Source organism: Bufo gargarizans, chromosome 1, assembly GCF_014858855.1.
Source record: "Bufo gargarizans isolate SCDJY-AF-19 chromosome 1, ASM1485885v1, whole genome shotgun sequence".
NCBI classification, from domain to species: domain Eukaryota; kingdom Metazoa; phylum Chordata; class Amphibia; order Anura; family Bufonidae; genus Bufo; species Bufo gargarizans.
Window position 1 is genome coordinate 69,452,463 of NC_058080.1, and position 27,394 is coordinate 69,479,856.

General features: G+C 44.0%; 1 protein-coding gene across 1 annotated transcript in view; it reads left to right on the plus strand.

The window, feature by feature from the left end:
* Window positions 1-27,394, plus strand: part of EVC2 (EvC ciliary complex subunit 2) — a 193,812-nt gene that overhangs the window by 64,162 nt on the left and 102,256 nt on the right. The window contains exon 8 of the mRNA XM_044282668.1: window positions 25,052-25,174. Coding sequence (XP_044138603.1) covers window positions 25,052-25,174 — 123 coding nt within the window. The remainder of the gene's footprint in view (window positions 1-25,051; window positions 25,175-27,394) is intronic.

Genomic DNA, 27,394 nt, shown 5'->3' on the forward strand with positions numbered 1-27,394 from the left:
AAAGGGTATATAATATTGAAGGTGCACATAGGGTCATTCAGAATAACTTCACACACACCCGCTACTGTGTATTTCCAAGTCTAATTCTGTCACTAAACCCATACCTGTCACCCAGCGCCTAAATACTAGGCCTCAAATTTATATCCAGCTAAATCTGTCCCTAGTGCTGTAGCTGGGCGAGTTATTTAGTGTCCGTTCAAGCACATTTCTTGTTCTGGGTTGAAATACAATTCCCAATTTAGCAATTTCATAATTTAGTGGTTCCTGCTATATCAGAGCTCTTTGAAATCTATCCCAAAAAGGGTATATAATATTGAAGGTGCACATAGGGTCATTCAGAGTAACTTCACACACACCCGCTACTGTGTATTTCCAAGTCTAATTCTGTCACTAAATCCATACCGGTGACCCAGCGCCTAAATACTAGGCCTCAAATTTAATTCCCTCTAAATCTCTCGTTACCCACCGCTGTACTGTTGTTGCTGGGCAAGATATTTAGTGTCCGTCAAAGCACATTTTTTGTTCTGGGTTGAAGTACAATTCCCAATTTAGCAATTTCATAATTTAGTGGTTTCTGCTATATCAGAGCTATTTGAAATCTATCCCTAAAAGGGTATATAATATTGAAGGTGCACATAGGGTCATTCAGAATAACTTCACACACACCCGCTACTGTGTATTTCCAAGTCTAATTCTGTCACTAAATCCATACCGGTGACCCAGCGCCTAAATACTAGGCCTCAAATTTAATTCCCTCTAAATCTCTCGTTACCCACCGCTGTACTGTTGTTGCTGGGCAAGATATTTAGTGTCCGTCAAAGCACATTTTTTGTTCTGGGTTGAAGTACAATTCCCAATTTAGCAATTTCATAATTTAGTGGTTTCTGCTATATCAGAGCTATTTGAAATCTATCCCTAAAAGGGTATATAATATTCAAGGTGCACATTGGGTCATTCAGAATAACTTCACACACACACGCTTCTGTGCATTTCCAAGTCTAATTCTGTCACTAAATCCATACCGGTCACCCAGCGCCTAAATACTAGGCCTCAAATTTATATCCCGCTGAATTTGAATACAATACATTGGGCCAAATAATATATTTGTTGTTGTGGTGAACCATAACAATGAGAAAAACATCTAGTAAGGGACGCGGACGTGGACATGGTCGTGGTGGTGTTAGTGGACCCTCTGGTGCTGGGAGAGGACGTGGCCGTTCTGCCACATCCACACGTCCTAGTGTACCAACTACCTCAGGTCCCAGTAGCCGCCAGAATTTACAGCGATATATGGTGGGGCCCAATGCCGTTCTAAGGATGGTAAGGCCTGAGCAGGTACAGGCATTAGTCAATTGGGTGGCCGACAGTGGATCCAGCACGTTCACATTATCTCCCACCCAGTCTTCTGCAGAAAGCGCACAGATGGCGCCTGAAAACCAACCCCATCAGTCTGTCACATCACCCCCATGCATACCAGGGAAACTGTCTCAGCCTCAAGTTATGCAGCAGTCTCTTATGCTGTTTGAAGACTCCGCTGGCAGGGTTTCCCAAGGGCATCCACCTAGCCCTTCCCCAGCGGTGAAAGACATAGAATGCACTGACGCACAACCACTTATGTTTCCTGATGATGAGGACATGGGAATACCACCTCAGCATGTCTCTGATGATGACGAAACACAGGTGCCAACTGCTGCGTCTTTCTGCAGTGTGCAGACTGAACAGGAGGTCAGGGATCAAGACTGGGTGGAAGACGATGCAGGGGACGATGAGGTCCTAGACCCCACATGGAATGAAGGTCGTGCCACTGACTTTCACAGTTCGGAGGAAGAGGCAGTGGTGAGACCGAGCCAACAGCGTAGCAAAAGAGGGAGCAGTGGGCAAAAGCAGAACACCCGCCGCCAAGAGACTCCGCCTGCTACTGACCGCCGCCATCTGGGACCGAGCACCCCAAAGGCAGCTTCAAGGAGTTCCCTGGCATGGCACTTCTTCAAACAATGTGCTGACGACAAGACCCGAGTGGTTTGCACGCTGTGCCATCAGAGCCTGAAGCGAGGCATTAACGTTCTGAACCTGAGCACAACCTGCATGACCAGGCACCTGCATGCAAAGCATGAACTGCAGTGGAGTAAACACCTTAAAACCAAGGAAGTCACTCAGGCTCCCCCTGCTACCTCTTCTGCTGCTGCCGCCTCGGCCTATTCTGCTGCTGCCGCCTCGGCCTCTTCCTCCGCCTCTGGAGGAACGTTGGCACCTGCCGCCCAGCAAACAGGGGATGTACCACCAACACCACCACCACCACCACCTCCGTCACCAAGCGTCTCAACCATGTCACACGCCAGCGTTCAGCTCTCCATCTCACAAACATTTGATAGAAAGCGTAAATTCCCACCTAGCCACCCTCGATCCCTGGCCCTGAATGCCAGCATTTCTAAACTACTGGCCTATGAAATGCTGTCATTTAGGCTGGTGGACACAGACAGCTTCAAACAGCTCATGTCGCTTGCTGTCCCACAGTATGTTGTTCCCAGCCGGCACTACTTCTCCAAGAGAGCCGTGCCTTCCCTGCACAACCAAGTATCCCATAAAATCAAGTGTGCACTGCGCAACGCCATCTGTAGCAAGGTCCACCTAACCACAGATACGTGGACCAGTAAGCACGGCCAGGGACGCTATATCTCCCTAACTGCACACTGGGTAAATGTAGTGGCAGCTGGGCCCCAGGCGGAGAGCTGTTTGGCGCACGTCCTTCCGCCGCCAAGGATCGCAGGGCAACATTCTTTGCCTCCTGTTGCCACCTCCTCCTTCTCGGCTTCCTCCTCCTCTTCTTCCACCTGCTCATCCAGTCAGCCACACACCTTCACCACCAACTTCAGCACAGCCCGGGGTAAACGTCAGCAGGCCATTCTGAAACTCATATGTTTGGGGGACAGGCCCCACACCGCACAGGAGTTGTGGCGGGGTATAGAACAACAGACCGACGAGTGGTTGCTGCCGGTGAGCCTCAAGCCCGGCCTGGTGGTGTGTGATAATGGGCGAAATCTCGTTGCAGCTCTGGGACTAGCCAATTTGACGCACATCCCTTGCTTGGCGCATGTGCTGAATTTGGTGGTGCAGAAGTTCATTCACAACTACCCCGACATGTCAGAGCTGCTGCATAAAGTGCGGGCCGTCTGTTCGCGCTTCCGGCGTTCACATCCTGCTGCTGCTCGCCTGTCTGCGCTACAGCGTAACTTCGGCCTTCCCGCTCACCGCCTCATATGCGACGTGCCCACCAGGTGGAACTCCACCTTGCACATGCTGGACAGACTGTGCGAGCAGCAGCAGGCCATAGTGGAGTTTCAGCTGCAGCACGCACGGGTCAGTCGCACTACAGAACAGCACCACTTCACCACCAATGACTGGGCCTCCATGCGAGACCTGTGTGCCCTGTTGCGCTGTTTCGAGTACTCCACCAACATGGCCAGTGGCGATGACACCGTTATCAGCGTTACAATACCACTTCTATGTCTCCTTGAGAAAACACTTAGGGCGATGATGGAAGAGGAGGTGGCCCAGGAGGAGGAGGAGGAGGAGGAGGAAGAGGGGTCATTTTTAGCACTTTCAGGCCAGTCTCTTCGAAGTGACTCAGAGGGAGGTTTTTGGCAACAGCAGAGGCCAGGTACAAATGTGGCCAGCCAGGGCCCACTACTGGAGGACGAGGAGGACGAGGATGAGGAGGAGGTGGAGGAGGATGAGGATGAAGCATGGTCACAGCGGGGTGGCACCCAACGCAGCTCGGGTCCATCACTGGTGCGTGGCTGGGGGGAAAGGCAGGACGATGACGATACGCCTCCCACAGAGGACAGCTTGTCCTTATCCCTGGGCAGCCTGGCACACATGAGCGACTACATGCTGCAGTGCCTGCGCAACGACAGCAGAGTTGCCCACATTTTAACCTGTGCGGACTACTGGGTTGCCACCCTGCTGGATCCACGCTACAAAGACAATGTGCCCACCTTACTTCCTGCACTGGAGCGTGATAGGAAGATGCGCGAGTACAAGCGCACGTTGGTAGACGCGCTACTGAGAGCATTCCCAAATGTCACAGGGGAACAAGTGGAAGCCCAAGGCCAAGGCAGAGGAGGAGCAAGAGGTCGCCAAGGCAGCTGTGTCACGGCCAGCTCCTCTGAGGGCAGGGTTAGCATGGCAGAGATGTGGAAAACTTTTGTCAACACGCCACAGCTAACTGCACCACCACCTGATACGCAACGTGTTAGCAGGAGGCAACATTTCACTAACATGGTGGAACAGTACGTGTGCACACCCCTCCACGTACTGACTGATGGTTCGGCCCCATTCAACTTCTGGGTCTCTAAATTGTCCACGTGGCCAGAGCTAGCCTTTTATGCCTTGGAGGTGCTGGCCTGCCCGGCAGCCAGCGTTTTGTCTGAACGTGTATTCAGCACGGCAGGGGGCGTCATTACAGACAAACGCAGCCGCCTGTCTACAGCCAATGTGGACAAGCTGACGTTCATAAAAATGAACCAGGCATGGATCCCACAGGACCTGTCCGTCCCTTGTCCAGATTAGACATTAACTACCTCCCCATAACCATATATTATTGGACTCCAGGGCACTTCCTCATTCAATCCTATTTTTATTTTCATTTTACCATTATATTGCGAGGCTACCCAAAGTTGAATGAACCTCTCCTCTGCCTGTGTGCTAGGCCTAAATATATGCCAATGGACTGTTGCAGTGGTGGGTGACGTGAAGCCTCATTCTCTGCTATGACATGCAGACTGATTCTCTGCTGACATGAAGCCAGATCCTCTGTTACGGGAGCTCTCTCCTCTGCCTGGGTGCTGGGCCTAAATTTATGACAATTGACTGTTGCAGTGGTGGGTGACGTGAAGCCTGATTCTCTGCTATGATATGAAGACTGATTCTCTGCTGACATGAAGCCAGATTGTCTGTTACGGGACCTTTCTCCTCTGCCTGGGTTCTGGGCCTAAATTTATGAAAATTGACTGTTGCAGTGGTGGGTGACGTGAAGCCTGATTCTCTGCTATGATATGAAGACTGATTCTCTGCTGACATGAAGCCAGATTGTCTGTTACGGGACCTTTCTCCTCTGCCTGGGTTCTGGGCCTAAATTTATGACAATGGACTGTTGCAGTGGTGGCTGACGTGAAGCCTGATTCTCTGCTATGACATGCAGACTGATTCTCTGCTGTCATGAAGCCAGATTGTCTGTTACGGGACCTCTCTGCTCTGCCTGTGTGCTAGGCCTAAATATATGCCAATGGACTGTTGCAGTGGTGGCTGACGTGAAGCCTCATTCTCTGCTATGACATGCAGACTAATTCTCTGCTGACATGAAGCCAGATTGTCTGTTACGGGACCTCTCTCCTCTGCCTGGGTGCTGGGCCTAAATTTATGACAATGGACTGTTGCAGTGGTGGCTGACGTGAAGCCTGATTCTCTGCTATGACATGCAGACTAATTCTCTGCTGACATGAAGCCAGATTGTCTGTTACGGGACCTCTCTCCTCTGCCTGGGTGCTGGGCCTAAATATATGCCAATGGACTGTTGCAGTGGTGGCTGACGTGAAGCCTCATTCTCTGCTATGACATGCAGACTAATTCTCTGCTGTCATGAAGCCAGATTGTCTGTTACGGGACCTCTCTGCTCTGCCTGTGTGCTAGGCCTAAATATATGCCAATGGACTGTTGCAGTGGTGGGTGACGTGAAGCCTCATTCTCTGCTATGACATGCAGACTGATTCTCTGCTGACATGAAGCCAGATTGTCTGTTACGGGACCTCTCTGCTCTGCCTGTGTGCTAGGCCTAAATATATGCCAATGGACTGTTGCAGTGGTGGGTGACGTGAAGCCTCATTCTCTGCTATGACATGCAGACTGATTCTCTGCTGACATGAAGCCAGATTGTCTGTTACGGGACCTCTCTGCTCTGCCTGTGTGCTAGGCCTAAATATATGCCAATGGACTGTTGCAGTGGTGGGTGACGTGAAGCCTCATTCTCTGCTATGACATGCAGACTGATTCTCTGCTGACATGAAGCCAGATCCTCTGTTACGGGAGCTCTCTCCTCTGCCTGGGTGCTGGGCCTAAATTTATGACAATTGACTGTTGCAGTGGTGGGTGACGTGAAGCCTGATTCTCTGCTATGATATGAAGACTGATTCTCTGCTGACATGAAGCCAGATTGTCTGTTACGGGACCTTTCTCCTCTGCCTGGGTTCTGGGCCTAAATTTATGAAAATTGACTCTTACAGTGGTGGGTGACGTGAAGCCTGATTCTCTGCTATGATATGAAGACTGATTCTCTGCTGACATGAAGCCAGATTCTCTGTTACGGGACCTCTCTCCTCTGCCTGGGTGCTGGGTAGTGTTGAGCGCGAATATTCGAAAAGCAAATTTTTTTCGCGAATATCGCAACTTCGCGATTTCGCGAATATTTCGAATATAGTGCTATATATTCGTAAAAACGAATATTCGTTTTTTGTTTCCCCCCCCCCCCCCACAAAATTACAGTACACATATAATTGATTGTTTCCCAAAGGTCCAACAGCTCAGATCTTACTCACATTGCCTAGAAAGTGATTGAGGCGCGAATCTTCGTAAGGCGATTTTATTAGCGCACATGCGAATATCGGCACGTCCCAGAACAGAGGCAAAGGGCTTTGCATTCATACATTAGTGAATTGAGTTGCGAATCTTCGTAAGGCGATTTTATTAGCGCACATGCGAATATCTACACTTGTCCCAGAACAGAGGCAAAGGGCTTTGCATTCATACATTAGTGATTGAATTGAGCTGCGAATCTTCGTAAGGCGATTTTATTAGCGCACATGCGAATATCGGCACGTCCCAGAACAGAGGCAAAGGGCTTTGCATTCATACATTAGTGAATTGAGTTGCGAATCTTCGTAAGGCGATTTTATTAGCGCACATGCGAATATCTACACTTGTCCCAGAACAGAGGCAAAGGGCTTTGCATTCATACATTAGTGATTGAATTGAGCTGCGAATCTTCGTAAGGCGATTTTATTAACGCAAATGCAAATATCTACACTTGTCCCCAGAACAGAGAGGCAAAGGCCTGTGCATTCATATAGTATAGCACCATATTCGCGAATACGTAGAACTTCGTAAAATTCGATTTACGAATATTCGTATTTTTTATTTTACTTTCCACCTTACAGATTACATTGATCTGTACTCTGTCAACTACTGTCATCACCCCCCACTGTATCTCGATTGATTCCCAAAAGTCTCACATTCCCTAGAAAGTGATTGAGGTGCGAATCTTCGTAAGGCGATTTTATTAGCGCACATGCGAATATCTACACTTGTCCCAGAACAGAGGCAAAGGGCATTGCATTCATACATTAGTGATTGAATTGAGTTGCGAATCTTCGTAAGGCGATTTCATTAGCGCACATGTGAATTTTGCATAGCATATGTATTATGCGATAATTCGAATTATCGCATATGCGAAATAATAACGAATTTGAATAATCGCGAATATTTTACGAATATTCTTTCGAATATTCACAAAATTTCGCGAATTCGAATATGGGACATGCCGCTCAACACTAGTGCTGGGCCTAAATTTATGACAATGGACTGTTGCAGTGGTGGGTGACGTGAAGCCTGATTCTCTGCTATGACATGCAGACTGATTCTCTGCTGACATGAAGCCAGATTGTCTGTTACGGGACCTCTCTCCTCTGCCTGGGTGCTGGGCCTAAATATATGCCAATGGACTGTTGCAGTGGTGGCTGACGTGAAGCCTCATTCTCTGCTATGACATGCAGACTAATTCTCTGCTGACATGAAGACAGATTCTCTGTTACGGGACCTCTCTCCTCTGCCTGGGTGCCGGGGCCTAAATATCTGAGAATGGACTGTTCCAGTGGTGGCTGACGTGAAGCCTCATTCTCTGCTATGACATGCAGACTAATTCTCTGCTGACATGAAGACAGATTCTCTGTTACGGGACCTCCCTCCTCTGCCTGGGTGCTGGGCCTAAATATATGCCAATGGACTGTTGCAGTGGTGGCTGACGTGAAGCCTCATTCTCTGCTATGACATGCAGACTAATTCTCTGCTGACATGAAGACAGATTCTCTGTTACGGGACCTCCCTCCTCTGCCTGGGTGCTGGGCCTAAATATATGCCAATGGACTGTTGCAGTGGTGGCTGACGTGAAGCCTCATTCTCTGCTATGACATGCAGACTGATTCTCTGCTGACATGAAGCCAGATTCTCTGTTACGGGACCTCTCTCCTCTGCCTGTGTGTGTGCTGGGCCTAAATATATGCCAATGGACTGTTGCAGTGGTGGCTGACGTGAAGCCTCATTCTCTGCTATGACATGCAGACTGATTCTCTGCTGACATGAAGCCAGATTCTCTGTTACGGGACCTCTCTCCTCTGCCTGTGTGTGTGCTGGGCCTAAATATATGCCAATGGACTGTTGCAGTGGTGGCTGACGTGAAGCCTCATTCTCTGCTATGACATGCAGACTAATTCTCTGCTGACATGAAGACAGATTCTCTGTTACGGGACCTCCCTCCTCTGCCTGGGTGCTGGGCCTAAATATATGCCAATGGACTGTTGCAGTGGTGGCTGACGTGAAGCCTCATTCTCTGCTATGACATGCAGACTGATTCTCTGCTGACATGAAGCCAGATTCTCTGTTACGGGACCTCTCTCCTCTGCCTGTGTGTGTGCTGGGCCTAAATATATGCCAATGGACTGTTGCAGTGGTGGCTGACGTGAAGCCTCATTCTCTGCTATGACATGCAGACTGATTCTCTGCTGACATGAAGCCAGATTCTCTGTTACGGGACCTCTCTCCTCTGCCTGTGTGTGTGCTGGGCCTAAATATATGCCAATGGACTGTTGCAGTGGTGGCTGACGTGAAGCCTCATTCTCTGCTATGACATGCAGACTAATTCTCTGCTGACATGAAGACAGATTCTCTGTTACGGGACCTCCCTCCTCTGCCTGGGTGCTGGGCCTAAATATATGCCAATGGACTGTTGCAGTGGTGGCTGACGTGAAGCCTCATTCTCTGCTATGACATGCAGACTAATTCTCTGCTGACATGAAGACAGATTCTCTGTTACGGGACCTCTCTCCTCTGCCTGGGTGCCGGGGCCTAAATATCTGAGAATGGACTGTTCCAGTGGTGGGTGACGGGAAGCCAGATTCTCTGCTATGGAACCTCTCTCCAATTGATTTTGGTTAATTTTTATTTATTTAATTTTTATTTTAATTCATTTCCCTATCCACATTTGTTTGCAGGGGATTTACCTACATGTTGCTGCCTTTTGCAGCCCTCTAGCTCTTTCCTGGGCTGTTTTACAGCCTTTTTAGTGCCGAAAAGTTCGGGTCCCCATTGACTTCAATGGGGTTCGGGTTCGGGACGAAGTTCGGATCGGGTTCGGATCCCGAACCCGAACATTTCCGGGATGTTCGGCCGAACTTCTCGAACCCGAACATCCAGGTGTTCGCTCAACTCTACTCGTGAGGGTTGCCCTCCAGGATCCTTGTTATGTGTGGAAATGCCGTATGTTATTATGGTTATTGTTATTATTGTTATTATTATTATTATTATTAATGATTATATGGTGTACGATGTGGTTTGTTATGCGTGGAATAATAAAGTTGGCCACCATGGTCATTTTACCAAGCAAGTAAGTGTTGGAGTGGTTATTTAAAGGGGTAACAGGGTAGGTTGTGTAGCCGGAGGAGATTCTTCCATCCTATTAAGTCATAAACCTTTCCTATTTTTTTGAGAGAGAGAGAATGTTTTAAGGCATTTTTATTACTTTCTGCAAAGTCAAAAGTTTACATACATTTTATTAATACTTGGTACCATTGCCCTTAAACTGTATGACTTGGGTCAAACGTTTTGGATATCCTTCCACAAGCTTCTCACAATAGTTGGTCGGAATTTGGGCCCATTCCTCCTGACAAAACTGGTCTAACTGAGCCATGTTTGTTGGTTGCCTTGCTCGCACCTGCCTTTTTAGCTTTGCCCATAAATTTTCAATAGGATTGAGATCAGGGCTTTGTGATGGCCACTCCAAAACAGTGACTTTGTTATCCTTAAGCCACTTTGTAACCAGTTTGGCAGTATGCTTCAGGTCATTGTTCTTTTGGAAGACCCATTTCCACCCCAAGCTTTAATTTCCTGGCTGATGTCTTGAGATGTTGCTTCAGTATTTTCACATAATCTTCTTTCCTCATGATGCCATCTGTTTTGTGAAGTGCACCAGTCTCTTCTGCAGCAAAACCACCCCACACCATGATGCTGCCACCCCCGTGTTTCACAGTTGGGATGGTGTTCTTGGGCTTCCAAGCTTCTCCCTTTTTCCTCCAAACATAACAAAATAGTTAAATTTTAGTTTCGTCAGACCACCGGACATGTCTCCAAAAATGTAGGTCTTTGTTCCTTTGTGAATTTGCAATGATTAATCCGGCTTTTTTATGTTTCTTTTGGAGTAATGGCTTCTTCCTGGCAGGGTGGCCTTTCAGCCCATGTTGATACAGCACTCGTTTCACTCTGGATATTGACACAATCTTACCAGCTTCCGCCATCATCTTCACAAGGTCTTTTGCTCTTGTTCTTGGGTTGATCTGCACATGTCAGACCAAAGCACGTTCATCTCTGGGACACAGAACCCGTCTCCTTCCTGAGCGGTATGATGGACGGACATTCCCATCTTGTTTGTACTTGCGTATAATTGTTTGTACAGATGAACGAGGCACCTTCAGGTATCTTGAAATTGCACCCAAGGTTCAGCCAGACTTGTGCAAGTCCAAAATTCTCTTCCAGATATCTTGGCTGGTTTCTTTAGACTGTCCCATGATGCTACACAAAGAAGCAGTGTGTCTCAGGTGTACATTTAAATACATCCACAGGTGTGTCTCTAATCACCAACCTAACAGAAGCTTCCAAACACATGACATCATCATATGGGCGGTCCAGCATTATTTAAAGGCATAGTAATCTTAGTGTATGTAAACTTTTAACATTGCAGAAGGTAATAAAAATGCCTTAAAACATTCTCTCTCTCATTATTCTGGTATTTGGCAAATAATAATAATTATGATAATCCTAATTGACCAAAAACAGGAAAGGTTTATTCTGATTTAATGTCAGATATTGAGAAAAACACGCATATGTGTCTTTTTATATAGTGCATGTAAACTTCTGGTTTCAACTGCATATGAACAGTCAAAGCCCTGTTTAAAGGTACCGATAGTTAAAGGGATCTATACATTTTTACATTAACACTTATTTTTCTCTAAATCTTTAACGTTTTCTAGTCTCTAGTGCCAGTCATGGATCTACTGCACTAAGGCAATAATAATAAAACCACAGATGCATTTTTCAAGATGTTTCCTAAACATTTGGGCATTCTTTCTTATTAACTATTGGATGAACAATGCCTTCTTGCAGACTATTAGACTGCGTCAATGATCTCTACATATATATATTTAGCCACTTGTAGAGATCCCATGTGTCAGCTTAAACTGTCACCCTTCCCCTGTCTAATGGATACCAGGGATCCCATCCATAGACATCCAGACCATACCAATTATTTGTATCATTTCATAAATAATAAGCATATTTTTTGGCCAAATCCCACTTCTGACACCAAATGTATTATCGTGAGATCAGAAGTTTGGGAAAAAATAGACTTAACATGACTTAGGTGCGTAAAGAGTTTACTTAATCTTTGTATATCTTTGTATATAGATATCTTTTATCATAGTTTCGTAAAGTAACAGTTACCTGTTACCCAACAAATGGGCAGACTCCATCGCCCAGTGCCCAACATGATACTTGGCTGACGCCTATATGATACAAAGAGAGGTGATGGTAGCAAGACCACCCCGATGATGATGATGTCTTCAATGGAGCTGAGCTCTCTGTTCCAAAACTAAGGGGGGCATTTACAAACAGATATACGCCACTTTTGTGCCGTATATCTGGTGCAGATTCTGTTGCACACCATGTTGCGGCAGAATCTGCAACTTCTTCCCCACTCACACCAGGTTTAAATAAGGGTGTGTGGAGTGGACGTGGAAGGGGACGGGCCAGCAGGCCCATCTCATTCATAATTTTCTACGCCTGGTTTAGGCATAGAAAATGGTCTACATGTAAGACAGCAAGGAAGCTGTCTTGCATTTAAAATCGATGGTGGACATGCTGAAGTTTTGTAGAGGCTGGAGCCTCTACATAACTTTGGCAATCCGCCGCCAGTGGCAGGGCATCTAAAACGTCGGTCTTAATAAGTGTGACCCTAAGTATTTTCTACTCTCCTGGCTGCTCCTAGCCCCACCTATTACGCATGTACAGTTACCTCCCTGCAGAAATGTGGCCAGGTATAGACATCACTAAGCAGTTACATGAAGTTAAAAAACTTGCTTTACAGGTATCCTAAAATATGTTGTAGACTACTGACTCCTACAATATATAAGCTTCAAATGTCAGCCATGCCCCTGAGTTGTGTTGGGAGAGAGCTGCAGCAGAAAGGACATGCACCTTTGAATAAAAAGGATTTGCTTTTGTTTTCCAGAAACCGTGTCACATCCGGTATTGCAGCTCAATCTCATTCACTTATCTTCTCTTCTCTGAGACAGTCCAGTCTGCTATGCTGCAGATAGGTCAACTAGGTGTGTTTTGCTCTGATATGTGTGGGAATGTTCCCACTTGTCATAATGATCCAAGGCCCTGTGCTGGCGGTGGTTATGTAGAGGCGAAAGGCTAAACCAGGAGTAGAAAATGAGACGGCCCATCCCCTTCCCCGCCCACTTCACTCCCTCTTTTATAAACCTGGCGTGAGCGGGAAAAGTCGCAGATTGTGGCACAAAGGAGCTTTGTGCCACAACCTGGGCCAGAAATATGCCTATTATAGGCATATTTCTGTCTAATAAATGACCCCCATATTTAGATATGGTCCTTTTTAATGGATATTAAGGAGTTAAATAATAGTGTAGATGAACTTTGAATGCTCATTAGCTCTTGAGTGTTTGTTTTTCACACTTTGATATCAGAGAAGACGACGTGTTTTACATTTTAGATTTTATTATTTAGTGTTTTATACAGTTTCCCTTCATTATTTTACGTGCTCTTTTTTACTATGTTCAAAGTATTTAAGAGAAGATTTTATGTCTTTTGCCTCTTTGGTACATATTGTATGAGGATTTATTATTAACGCGGCTGTGTTTAATTATGCAGCGTCCAGGTGTGAAGATGCTAGACATGTCCAATTTGTAGATTTGTCATAAAACATTTATCATTGGTTTTGTTCAAAGCGCCCGCACACCCTAGGTATGCTTCAGTCAGTGCATGCTCGGCAGGACTTCTCACGAGGTGGCCACCTTTGAAGTTCTTCCCAGCCCTTGTGTACCCAGACAAGCCATTTATTGAATTTATTCTTCTTTCATCTGTGGCTGAGAACTGCTGGAAATTTAACGGGATTTCACAGTTTTCTATACAGTAATTAAAGTCCTATCCTTTTACAATGTATGCTTTAAGTTTCAGCTCTTTTTTCAAGATCTCCGCTTCCTGTCAGTGGATACATTCTGGTTTATATTCAAAGACAGAAAGATGGTCCTGATCATTTGCTCCACTTAAAGCTCTCACTTCCAAAAAAAAGTCAAGGGGGGTTGTCCTGCCAGATAAAAAGTTGCTTTAATGAACTTAACTTTGAAAGTGATTGCACTTACTAATATACTTTGAGTACCATAGTTGCCCCGATGGCCTATTCTCAGTGCAGCTTCTTTGGCACTTCTGGGTTGGTTGTGAGACACTGATATATGTGAGGGAGCTGGCTGAGTGGCCCAGTGCAATGAAGCAACTTTGGAAGAACTCTTTAATAGAAGAGGATCCTTTGTTTAGTTTCCTCAATTATTCGCTAGAGCATAGAGCAACTGGAGGACCTGGGGTGTGCAATGCCTAATTTTACCTGTGGGGGTGCTGCAGGGAATACTTTCTAAAAGTCTCCCTTAATTACAGTGGAACAGCCCTTTTAAGCATTGTTTTCTTTAACAGAAAACTGGCAAAGTTTTAACTACAAAGGACATATAAGGATGGTGCCACCGCTAGTTCAGTGTTAGTGGTGTGCCTATATGATGCCCTTCCCTAAAGAGGATCTGTTCTTGATAGTTTTTGCTAAAACTTAAAGGGTGACTGTAGTTTCACACAATTTCATGTCATTTAATAGAGAATGGCGTAACTAGTAAATTTCTAAATCACTTCATTAAAAAAAATCTGACTGCATCCACTTGAAAAATGCTGTAAAGTCTTGGCCACTAAGAGTCTTGTAGTGTATATTGAGGTTATGAACACTGTCTTTTAGGTGCCCGAGAAGGACTTGGCAGTCACTTAAATATTTTGAGAAATTTGCGGTACTATGATGCTAATTCAATGTATCAGTTTATTTTATTGTACAATATCATAATTATATCATAATGCAAGATCCAGTAAAAATTATTTTATAGAATAGTAGTCCATCTATGTCCACAATATCATGCCGTACGTTTTGGTATCATGCCGTACGTTAATATTGTGGTCAGGGCTGCTCTGTGCATTAAGGGCTGAATCCCTCTAGGAGTCTGACTTCCACCTAATTTGCAGTCCACTGCCTGTTGTCAGACAAGCTCTATCCGTATAACAGAGACACAGAAGACAGCTCACAGGAAATGTGGGGGTGTCAGAACTAGCCGAGATCCTGAACCTGATAAAACAACTGCTTCTACACAGCTTCTGTAGATTATAAGAACCTTCTGTGTGTCTGTAAGTGTGATCAATCCCTCCCTATCTGTTCTGTGAGCTCTAGAGCTGAAGACAAACATAGTGAGAAGTAAGAGAAATGATGTCACAGTAGTACAGTGCTGGCAGATTCCTCTGAGAGAAATGCATCTAGCTGTGCAGCTGAAGAAGGGAATTATTAGGCTGAAAAGGACAAGGGAAGCCCCCAAAAGACCTGTTCCTTCACAGTTATTTTTGTACAAAGAAGCTTAGCCATTATGCAAACCTTTTTTGAAAACTCATGTTATGCTTTAAAATCCATGAACCCTACCACACGCATGCCAATTGTCTAGGTATGCAATAACCTATTAATATTCTCTGTCATATCATTGAGACCACTGGAATGATGGGACTGTTGTGGTCTACTGGTCCTTTCTTGTAGTTTTCCCCTTAAGCCAACCCCTATTCTGTTACATCTAAAGAATAAAATAGAAAATGTCAGTCCTGTATCCCAAGACACGGACAGTTACTTGCGCTGCTGGTTCCGGTGTAGTGTGGTGGGTATTTTACACTGGAAAAAAGTCATATAATCAAGGTTTGAAACCGCGCTACTTATAATTTTGTCGTACGGTACACAAGTGAATGAACCAGGGTATTTGCCTTCGTCCTCCTCTCCCAAAGGATTCGATCCTCCTCAGACCGCCTCCTCTGTAAGGTTAAATGACCGGCATATAGTGAAGTACCCTCTTAGTTGTTAAAAAAAACTGTTTTATTCTACTCACAAACAGGGGTAGACAACAGGCATATCACAATGATGAAATCAGTTCAGATTTCTGCCCGACCCGGGTTTCGCTCTCTGGCTTCCTCAGGGGCGACAACTGCGCATGTCCACAGCATGGCCCTTTAAATAGCCCAACCTCCCATTTTCACGCTGTGGGAGTCATAATCCAATCAGGTCACATTAAAACATATAATAGAGTACAATACTTATTTGTATATACTTCTCACAACGGACAACATAAATTCAAGAAAAAAATACAAGAAAAAATATTTTCCATATGTCACCCATATACCAGATATACCTGACTGGAGAATCAGTTAAGTAATAAAAATATTTTCCTCAAAGACTTATGTTTTCAGTTTTCATTCTGCCGCAGCCTTACATATGGACTTCATTAGTATATTCTACTCTCCTTTTATCCCGACCACATTTGCATATTCCCCACATTCTTTATTTCTTCCTCCTTATACAGCCTTTAATCCCTATTCTCAGAAGACCTTTCGATTTGTATACCGATCGTAATTTTCTTATCCGTTCGTCATACAGTCACCTCCTTCCCTCTCCACCCACTACTGGTCACGTTACTCAGCCCCTCCTCTTTCCCATTCATGAAGTTCATGTCCCATGACTCAACCGCCCAATCAGCAGTCACTACTTATGACGCTCCTCAGAAGGTCCTCAACACATGGTAAGAATCTTCCTAGGTTAATCCCCTGTGGGAACAGTCCTTATTCTATATTTTATACTAGACACGGCTTAAGGTCAAACTCTATATTCAGGCCGCTCGGTTGCAAGGTCCCTAGTTGGTAAATCCATTGTACTTCTTTCCGATTTATTTGTAGCAGCGAGTCGCCGCCTCGCCAGTGTGGTTTAACCACTTCCACCCCAGCAAACTTCAAGCCCCCTGGGTTCTTACTATGCATGAGCTTGAAGTGAGCTTCCTCACTGTCCTGCCAACGTATTGGAGTCCATAAGGGCACTCCAACACGTATATTACACCCTCATTTTCACAAGAACAGTTTCCCTTTATTCGAAGCTCCCCTCCGTTTTTATTGGATGTAATACAGTTTACTGATCTCATTCTTTCCTTTGTGTTGCGGTTTTTACACCCGGTGCAGCACCCACACCATGTAAATTTCCCTCCCTCCTTACCCCGCTTCTCACCCGCCAGGGGGATGGCACTATGCACCAGCTTAGTTCTAATATTTGGAGCCTTTCTAAAAATAAATGAAGGGTTCTCAGGTATAGCCTTCCCTAGTATTGGGTCATTTTTAAGTGTTCCCCAGTTCTTTCTGACTGCTTTTTTAATGGTATCCGACATTGAGCCATATCTTGTTGTGAAAGAGAACCTGTAGTCTTTCTCATTCTTTTTTTCCTTTCCACTCCCCTTTTCTATCTTTTTCTCTTCTTCTACAGTCTGGATGCATGCATCCAGTCTGTCTTCTTCATACCCCCTTTCAAGGAATCGCTCTTTCAACACCTTACATTGTAATCTATAGTCTTCCACCATCGTACAGTTACGGGCCATTCTTTTAAATTGCCCCTTTGGTATGTTATCAAGCCATGGTTTGTAATGACAGCTCTTCATGTCAATATACGAGTTGATATCCGTCTCTTTAAAAAAAGAGCTGGTTTTAAAGCTACCCTCCTCTATCCTGATGCACAGGTCCAAAAAATTTATGGAAACATTGCTGATCTCTCCCACAAACCGCAGGTTCCATTTGTTGTCATTAAGCTGGTGAATAAATGATTCAAGTCCCTCCTTCTCTCCTTCCCACACTAGGAGGCAGTCATCGATATATCTTTTCCAGAAGATTAGCCTACCCCTGGAGGTGTCCGCCCCTAGTGTGGGAAGGATGGTGACCTCCTCCCATGCCCCCATAAAAATATTGGCGAAACTGGGGGCGAATTTCGCCCCCATCGCTGTGCTCTACTAACCAGAGATTTGCCGGACTGATACATTGTACAACAGAGTATACATTTCGGATTATATGCTGGAATAATAAACCGATCCTCAGGAACTTTTCTGTTACATCTAGAAAGATTGAGCTTGAGGACAAATCTCCACAGATATTCTTGCACGGTTGCTTATCATTGCAACCATTTGAACACTTATAGTATATTGCACTTTATATAACATTTATATGTTCTATCACTTAATTTTGGTTCTTTTATATTTTATGCACTGGTCACTTATTTCCATATTTTCACATTTTATTCGATAATGTGGAGTCAAAATTAGATTGCAGTTCATTGTTCCAGAGAATAAATATACTTGACAACATAGTCTGTACATAATCAGAACTTACGGCTACCATATCCATGATCCTTGGCCAGTATACTCAGGCCATTTTAGGCTACTTTCACACTAGCGTTCGTCGGTCCGCTCGTGAGCTCCGTTTGAAGGGGCTCACGAGCGGACCCGAACGCAGCCGTCCAGCCCTGATGCAGTCTGAATGGAGCGGATCCGCTCAGACTGCATCAGTCTGGCGGCGTTCAGCCTCCGCTCCGCTCGCCTCCGCACGGACAGGCGGACAGCTGAACGCTGCTTGCAGCGTTCGGGTGTCCGCCTGGCCGTGCGGAGGCGTGCGGATCCGTCCAGACTTACAATGTAAGTCAATGGGGACGGATCCGTTTGAAGATGCCACAATATGGCTCAATCTTCAGGCGGATCCGTCCCCCATTGACTTTACATTGAAAGTCCGGACGGATCCGTACGAGGCTATTTTCACACTTAGCTGTTATATGCTAAAATAATGCAGACGGATCCGTACTGAACGCTAGTGTGAAAGTAGCCTTATAGTATTACCAGTGGACATACCACAGCATATTTTATCAAGTATATTTACCCTTTTATTAATTTTATAGCTACATCGTGTTTTAATAGGATTTGATCTGTTTTGGTTGTTACCTAAATAAATTACTGTTAATTAAATACTGTCGCATTGCCTACTCTGTGATCCAGATATTAGAGTGCCCACCCTTTCAATTATTATATACAAATAAGTATTGTACTCTATTATATGTTTTAATGTGAACTGATTGGATTATGACTCCCACAGCGTGAAAATAGGAGGTTGGGCTATTTAAAGGGCCCAGCTGTGGACATGCGCAGTTGTCGCCCCTGAGGAAGCCAGAGAGCGAAACCCGGGTCGGGCAGAAATCTGAACTGATTTTATCATTGTGATATGCCTGTTGTCTACCCCTGTTTGTGAGTAGAATAAAACAGTTTTTTTTTTTTAACAACTAAGAGGGTACTTCACTATATGCCGGTCATTTAACCTTACAGAGGAGGCGGTCTGAGGAGGATCGAATCCTTTGGGAGAGGAGGACGAAGGCGAATACCCTGGTTCATTCACTTGTGTACCGTACGACGAAATTATAAGCAGCGCGGTTTCAAACCTTGATTATATGTTACATCTAAAGGCCTAATAGGACATATGAAGGGGGGTTTCTGGAGTAGACAATCCCATTAAATTGTGAAATTATAATAGTCTCCTAAACTGATTCTAATTTATTACAAATCTCGAACCATGCACAAGCCTGAACATGAAGCTAATAGCCCAACAATCAAAATGTGTACAAGGTCCCCCAGCCATCATGTACCATTCAGAGTGCTGGTGTTCTTCTCCTATGAGGTACAAGTGCCTATGGACCCCATCAGATAGTAGGATAGGGTACAAATGCATCTGTCACGGATGAGGTAAAGGAGTAAACACCACACCGACAAGAGCCGGCTTAGCCTCAAGATCAGGATATAGGGCAGATAGGACTACCCCTTCAGACAAAATGGGACTAGGATCTTTAGAATTCCTTCCCCCCAGGAAAGCTGCGTGACAAAGTATCCACCTTGACGTTCTTAACACCAGGGCGGTAGGTGACAATGAAGTTAAATCTAGTGAAAAACAGCGACCATCTGGCCTGCCTTGGATTTAGTCGTTTAGCCGACTCAAGGTAAGCCAGATTTTTGTGATCAGTAATTACCGTAATAGGATGAATTACTCCTTCCAACCAATGGCACCATTATGCGAAGTATAATCCCACAAGCGTCCTTCCTCTTATATGTCTGTGCGATTACACAGTGTTCCTGTAGCCCACAGGGTACTTCAGATCCAAAATGTTAAAAACTTTTTCCTCAATGCCGAGTGTCTCAATATCTTTCCTGACTTCAGCAAAAAAGTCCTGGAAAGGGATATGTGCATAGTGCTCACCGTGTTTTTAATAAAATTAATTATTTTTATTGTGCTTACAAGATATAAAACTTGCTTCATTCATATAAAAATACCATAAAATCTCATAGCCTGACCTGGGTTTCGCACCGGCTTGTCACCATTTGTATTTAGTGAGAGTGCTTTTAGACCTCCCACTTGCAGCATCATATCTGCCTGTTTTTTCTTTTTTCCTTATTTGCATAAAACCCTTTACACATTAAAAAAACGAATCTCCATCACCTCTAGTGATTTGCAAACATACATTCCTTAAAATACACAAATACAACTTCAAACACCAAATTTTTTATAGCCTCCCATAACCCTTTCGGCAGGTGGCTAATTAACCCTTTTGTTTCCTATACAGGGATTAACATCTCTTCTCTGATCTTTTTCTATTTATTCTTCCTACTTTCTAACCACTATTAGCACTCCTCCCATACCCCTACTATGTATAACTACTACTTCTGCTCCCCAAAAATGTATATATATTCTTTTTTCCTGATGTTATACTGCGGTTGTCTGTTTCTTACCATGGACGTTAGCTTTGGAAACGCTCCTACATAGAGACCGCTTTTACATCCCACTCTATAGTCAGACCTGCCGGTTGCAAGGTGCCCATCTGATATACCCACTCAGTCTCCTTTTATGTACTTGACTGGATCGCCACCTCTCCATTTGTTCCGTACCATTCAGCTCCACACCCATAAACCTCATCCCTGCCGGATTGCATTGATGATATTTTTTTAAATGTGCTGACACACTGTGGGTTTCTAGACCTTTTCTTACATTTCTAAGATGTTCCCCTATCCTCACTTTTAGTTTCCTCAGGGTTTTACCCACATATTGTAATTAGAGTATATAAATAACTCCTATATTTTCACAGGATAGGTGTCCTTTTATTTTAAAATCCTTATTTTCCAGATTAATCCTAATCAAACTTTTTTCGGGCATTTTTTCTCTTTGGTTCTATTTTTACACGCGGCACAAAAGCCGCACCATATGGATTGTCCATTTGGTACATGCGGATCCTTGTGCAAGGAACTTTGGACTATTTTATCTTTAATAATCAGTGCCCTTCTAAAAATGAGCTGAGGGTTATCGGGGAGGATATTACCTAATGTTGGGTCATTATGTAGTACTCTCCAATTTTTTCGAATAATCTGCTTTAATAATGGACAGAGACTAGAATACTGGGTGGAGAAGGCAATCCTATGGCCCTCACTACCATTGCTATCCCTCAGGCACTTTTTATTTTCTCCCTTTTTTTTTTTTTCTTCTTTCTCATATCTCTGTGCAATCTCCTTCTTCTCTTTCTCTAACTTACTTTCCTAAAAACTTTTCTCCATACATCTCCGCTGAATAACCTCACTTTGTTTGATGTAATCACTCTTCTTAGTGCAGTTCCTTTGGAGCCTTTGAAATTGCCCTCTGGGTATATTATCTATCCACGGTTTATAATGACAGCTATTCTTTTCTATATATCCATTGCGGTCTGTGGGTTTAAAATACGTCCTTGTATTGATTAGCCCCTTTTCCACAAATATTTCTAAATCCAAAAAACACACCTTTTCTTTACTAGTATTCACAGTAAATCTCAGGTTCCAATTATTATCGTTCAAAAATACAATAAAATGCCCTAATTCTTCTTCTCCTCCCTTCCAAATGAACAGACAATCATCTATATATCTTTTCCATACTCAGAGAGATCGATCTTTATCTCCCCTTGTTATTAATGGATTAATATATAGATATTCCCAGTACGCCATGAATAAATTCGCCAGGCTCAATGCGAATTTCGCATCCATCGCGGTCCCGACCCTTTGCAAATAAAATACATCCTTAACCCAAAAGTAATTATGTTCCAAACAGTACTCTATACATTTTACAATAAAACATCTTTTGTTCATTCTCCATTTCTATATCCCTTTCTAGATAAAACTTCACTGGCTGTATACCAATTTCTTTAGGAATAATGGTATACAAAGAAGTCACATCAGCTGTAGCAAGTATCATATCTCCTTCAAAGGTTTCATTTTCTTTTAGTAACTTCAAGGCATTTTTCGTGTCTTTTAGAAAGGATGGTGTTTCTCTCACATATTTTTGCAGAAACACATCAATTTATTCAGAGACTCTACTGGTAATTGACTTGATACCAGAAACTATTGGTCTTCCCGGGTTTTTTTTTTGGTTCTTATGGACCTTTGGAAGGAAATAGATGACCAGGGTACTAGGATGAGGGTTGTTCAAATTGTCATATTATTTCTTACTCAAAGTTTCTCTAAACCTTCTTTAAATAGGATCAACAGTTCTTTTTTATATTTTATCACAGGATCCCCTCTAAGTTTTTCAGATGTTGCGGTATCATTAAAAATTTTCAACATTTCTTTTTCATAATGCTGTCTATCATATATCACAACCCCCCGACCCTTGTCCACTGGTTTTATTACAATTTTATAATTTTTTTCCAAGTTGGTTAGTGCTTCCTTTTCTTTCTTTGTTAGGTTATATTTATTACCTCATCTATACATGCCAAACCTTTCAAGAGACCTCTTTGAAATGCCTCTATACATTCATTTTCCTTATTCTTCGGATAGAATTTTGATTTCTTTTTTGGGGTGGTCTGAATATATTTTTCTTAATAATTTTTTATTGGACCAATATATATATATTTTCTGATATACAGTGAGGAACAGAAGTATTTGAACATCCTGCGATTTTGCAAGTTCTCCCACTTAGAAATCATGGACGGGTCTGAAATTCACATTGTAGGTGCATTCCCACTCTGAGAGACAGAATAAAAAAAAAATTCAGGAAATCACATTGTATGATTTTTAAAGAATGTATTTGTCTTGCACTGCTGAACATACTGTAAGTATTTGAACAACTGAGAAACAGCAAGAATTCTGGCTCTCAAAGACCTGTTACTGTGCCTTTAAAAAGTCCACCTCTACTCTACTCATTAATCTAACTTGGTAGTATCTGTCTGAGTTCTTTAAAGACACTTGTCCACCCCACAGTCAGTCAAACGCTAACTACTACCATGGGCAAGACCAAAGAGCTGTCAAAAGACACCAGAGACAAAATTGTGGACCTCCACAAGGCTGGAAAGGGCTACGGGGCAATTGTCAAGCAGCTTGGTGAAAATAGATCAACTGTTGAAGCAATTGTTAGAAAATGGAAGAGGCTAAAGACGATTGTCAGTCTCCATCGGACTGGTCTCCATGCAAGATCTCACCTCATGGGGTGTCATTGATAAGAAAGGTGAGGAATCAGCCCAGAACTACAAGGGAGGAACTGGTCAATGGCATGAAGAGAGCTGGGACCACAGTTTCAAAGGTCACTGTCGGTAGAACACTACGCCGTCATGGTTTCAAATGATGCATTGCACGGAAGGTTCCCCTGCTCAAGTCATCACATGTCCATGACCATCTGGATGATCCAGAGGAGGCATGGGAGAGAGTCATGTGGTCAGATGAGACCAAAGTAGAACTTTTTGGTCTAAACTTCACTCGTCGTGTTTGGAGGAAAAAGGATGAGTTGCATGCCAAGAACACCATCCCTACTGTGAAGCATGGGCGTGGTAACATCATGCTTTGGGGTTGCTTTTCTGTGAAGGGGACAGGATGACTGCACTGTATTAAGGAGAGGATGAATGGGGCCATTTATTGTGAGATTTTGAGCAACAACCTCCTTCCCTCAGTCAGAGCATTGAAGATGGGTCGTGGCTGGGTCTTCCAACATGACAACGACCCGAAGCACACAGCCAGGATAACCAAGGATTGGCTCCGTAAGAAGCATATCAAAGTTCTGGAGTGGCCTTATGTTCAGCAGTGCAAGACCAATAAATTCTTTAAAAATCATACAATTTGATTTCCTGATTTTTATATATTTTTTTATTATTCTGTCTCTCAGAGTTGGAATGCACCTACAATGTGAATTTCAGACCCCTCCATGATTTCTAAGTAGGAGAACTTGCAGAATCGCAGGGTGTTTAAATACTTCTGTTCCTCACTGTATCTATGTACATCTAATTAGATCTGAAATGTATTACCTGTATGGGTGGGGGCGAATTTTAAGCCTTTATTCAATACTTTTATCTCCTCATTGTACGGTGGGGTGTCCTGGGTGTGGCCACGAGGTTTATATTGCCTGTGGCCTGTTGGCTGGGTTCAGTGTTCCTCCAGCCTTTCTTACCTTGTGGAACATACTGTCACAGTGGGGAGTGGGGGAAATCCCCCACTGTACAATGGGGAGCAGAGGGGAAAACAACTAGGCCAGTGACTGGAATAAGGGAGCAGGTCACCTCCTAAAGCATTCCTAATCCTTGCCCTAACTCCTCACCGTATGAGCGGACCTGGATGGTAGGATGGCTCATACCCAGTAAACCTAGGACCCTGAGTCGCCCTGATAATCCCTCGAATAAAGAAAGGGCAGAGATGACCTGTTCATCCCAGACACGGATGAACAGGAGTCTCCACTGGCCTAGCTGCAAGGAAAAAGAGGAGACTGTATACAGTAACTGGATTGGCAGGTAAGCACACAATACAACACACTTTCCTGCCACAGCAACACCGACTGGAACCCGAGCATGAGTACTTGTGCCCACACACCATATGGGACACAGTACAAACAACCACACCCAGTTATCCAGCACACCAATTACTGCCTGGAAACCCCCATGCAAACAGGATGCATGGCAGCCCCCAGGCAGAGCAGCATACAGACTTGTAGTCCCCCCTCCGGGGAATCCTGACACCCCCTTCCGGAGGCACACCACACAGGGAACATGTCTAGCAAACATGCTGGACTATAGACATCAACAGACCAGACATGTAACAACCACTAGACAAGACAACAACCAACACCCATACATAAACAACACCAAACATATGCAAGGGTAGTGAAGGGAAGGTGAACATAGGGGAGACATCATGGAGACCTTGATGTTCCACAAGGTGGCCCTCAGGCACTGGGCAGATAGTAGAATACTGGCAGGAGCACTGCTCCAGCACACAGCAAGGTTGGAGGAACACTCCACGCTCAGCCAGTCTCCTTGATCTCCTGACATCAGTCACCTGAGGGACCATGACAGCATCCTTTGCAACCCTGTGTTTAGACCCTATCTTCTTTAATAGCCATCTTATAAGAAACGTGGGCCAAATTCATAAAGGGGCCATTTCTGCCAGAACATAGACCTTCATTTTTTAAGTTTTATTTTCTATTATATGTCGTGGTGACCCTAATAAAAAATGTTCCACCTTGTCCATTATCTTATTAGGTGCTGCCTGACCATGGTCTTCACGGAGCTGGATTTGTCATTGCCTTCGTGATTTCCTTCTTATTGACATGTGCTGTGTTTGCCCTCCTTTACCGGACCAAGTGGTTAAAACAGAGAATGTCTGTAAGTTTTTTTGTATTCTTATATACATTGATAAAAAAGGTGGAGGTTCCCTTTGCTTTTAATAATGACTTATGAATTTTATTTTAGTTTCATTAAATAGATGTAAAATATTTCCTGAGGGTGGCCATGTTGGAAACATACTGTAGAATAACAGTCAGGACAGAGAAACGTCATGGATTATTACAGTCTCCAGGAAGTACTGGAGTACAGCCACTCATCCTCATGGATCAGAGAGTGAGCGAGGAGCTGAATACAAGACCTTATATGAGTGAATAATCCAGGGGTCAGCAACCTTTCGGCCTTTTTAGCAGTTGTGAATTCTGAACTTCGATAGAAGTGAATAGAGCATTGTTGGCAGTTGCAGTTTTCATAATGGAATAATCAATAGAATTATCATGTCTGCTGAAAGCCTCCAGCTGACAATTGAGCTGTCATTAGGACTCTGCATATCTGTCCTAATCTATACAGAAAAGCTGCCAATTTAGTTATAGAAATCAGGAAGCCTAATGTTTGTGCTCTAGTGGCCAGTGAGAGAGCTGAAATATTTCAAGATTTTTCTATATGGAAATTACTAAAATGAAATAATTTTTTTTTAAATGTGAGGCTGATTTACTTAAAGCAGGCATGTCCAAAGTGGGCCCTCCAGCTGTTGCAAAAATACAACTCCCAGCATGCCCTAATAGCTGTAAGCTATCCAGGCATGCTGGGAGTTGTAGTTTTTCAACAGCTGGAGGGCCGCACTTTGGACATGCCTGACTTAAAGTGTAATGATTATGTGCTTTTTTTTATTTATAAAAGTATATTGGTGATTTTACTCATTTGTAAATAAATATACTTTGTTAGGCAATTCAGTTTCCTAATCTTTCGCTCCTTATGTGCTAAAACTACTCCTGAACTGTAGCCTATATGATTACAGCAACTGGCTGCTCAGTAGATGCTAAATACAGGTCCTATACAGGTCCAGGCTGGGAAGAGGGGGTTGCAGAGGTCTTGGAGATTGATGATATAATCAGACACAGGCTGGTGTGATTATTGCTTGGGTCTGATTATTACAATGATCACTGACACCCCTGCTAGTTAGTGAGAATGCCAGGAACAGGGCCGAGCAGAGGTGTCTGTGACCGATGTAGACACCAGCGCAGGAGCAAGACAGTGTAGAAAAACCTGATGCATCATAACAGCAGCAGACAGCTGAGGACAAACTGGGCCTCTAGTCTGTACACAACCCATTTTCAGCATCTATTGAACGCTGAATACGGCCGAACACTATTAGCATAGGTCTTCAGTTCAGGAGTAGTTTTAGCACCTAAAGAGGCTGAATTGCCTAATAAAGTATATTGGAAAAAGTAAATAACTATGAAAGCCGTGGACAGGACTTTAGCTGTGTACTTGTCACGGACGTACCACGACATACAAACGTCCCAGCGACATTAAGTGGCAGGAGATCGGTGAGACTGGCAACACGTGGTTTGATCTGACAGGTTTTTCTTGTGGATCAATAGGCGTCTGTGTTGTTTCTGGTAATGGCCACACCGCTTGCCTCAGGTGTTGCTAATGTGGTCATTTAACCTTCCTTATGTATAGTTGCTTCCCCCACTATGCTGTGCGGTTTATAGCTTCTGTGCCTGTGGATAGCTTGTGGTTGGATCTCGGCTGAGTTCCTGGTGCTTCCATAGCCCCTTTGAAATTAAGTCTTTCCTTTCCCTTTTGTATTTTGTTTGGGTTCTGTGTGTTGCATTTCCCTATTGTTTGTATTTGGCCTGAAGTAGACTCCTGTTCGTCTTTCTTTTTGGAGGAACAGGTAGTCTCGTCCCTGCCATTAGTGCCAGGGTCCTATAGGGCTAGATAGGACTCTAGGTATTCCTGTGTATGAACTCGCCTACCTCTGGGGTTAGTTCATACTGGTAGTGAGTCAGTATTTTGGGTTAGGGTTTTCACTAGGAGGTGTCAATCTTCCTTCCCTACTTCTCAGGCTTGATTCCCTGTTCCCCCCTACCATCATATGCTGTGACAGTACCTACATCTGACTGGTTTAAAAGAGGTGTGAAAGATGCAATTTATATTTATGTCAAATTATAGAAAATGAGCTTGAATAGAGGTGGAGGGGTGGGAGATCTATTGTCTGACACTTACAATGCTTGTTCTAACACATCTCCTTAGACAGCTTAATGACACCTAATAGCTTCAGTCATGCAAATTGCAATCAACATCTTACTTTAA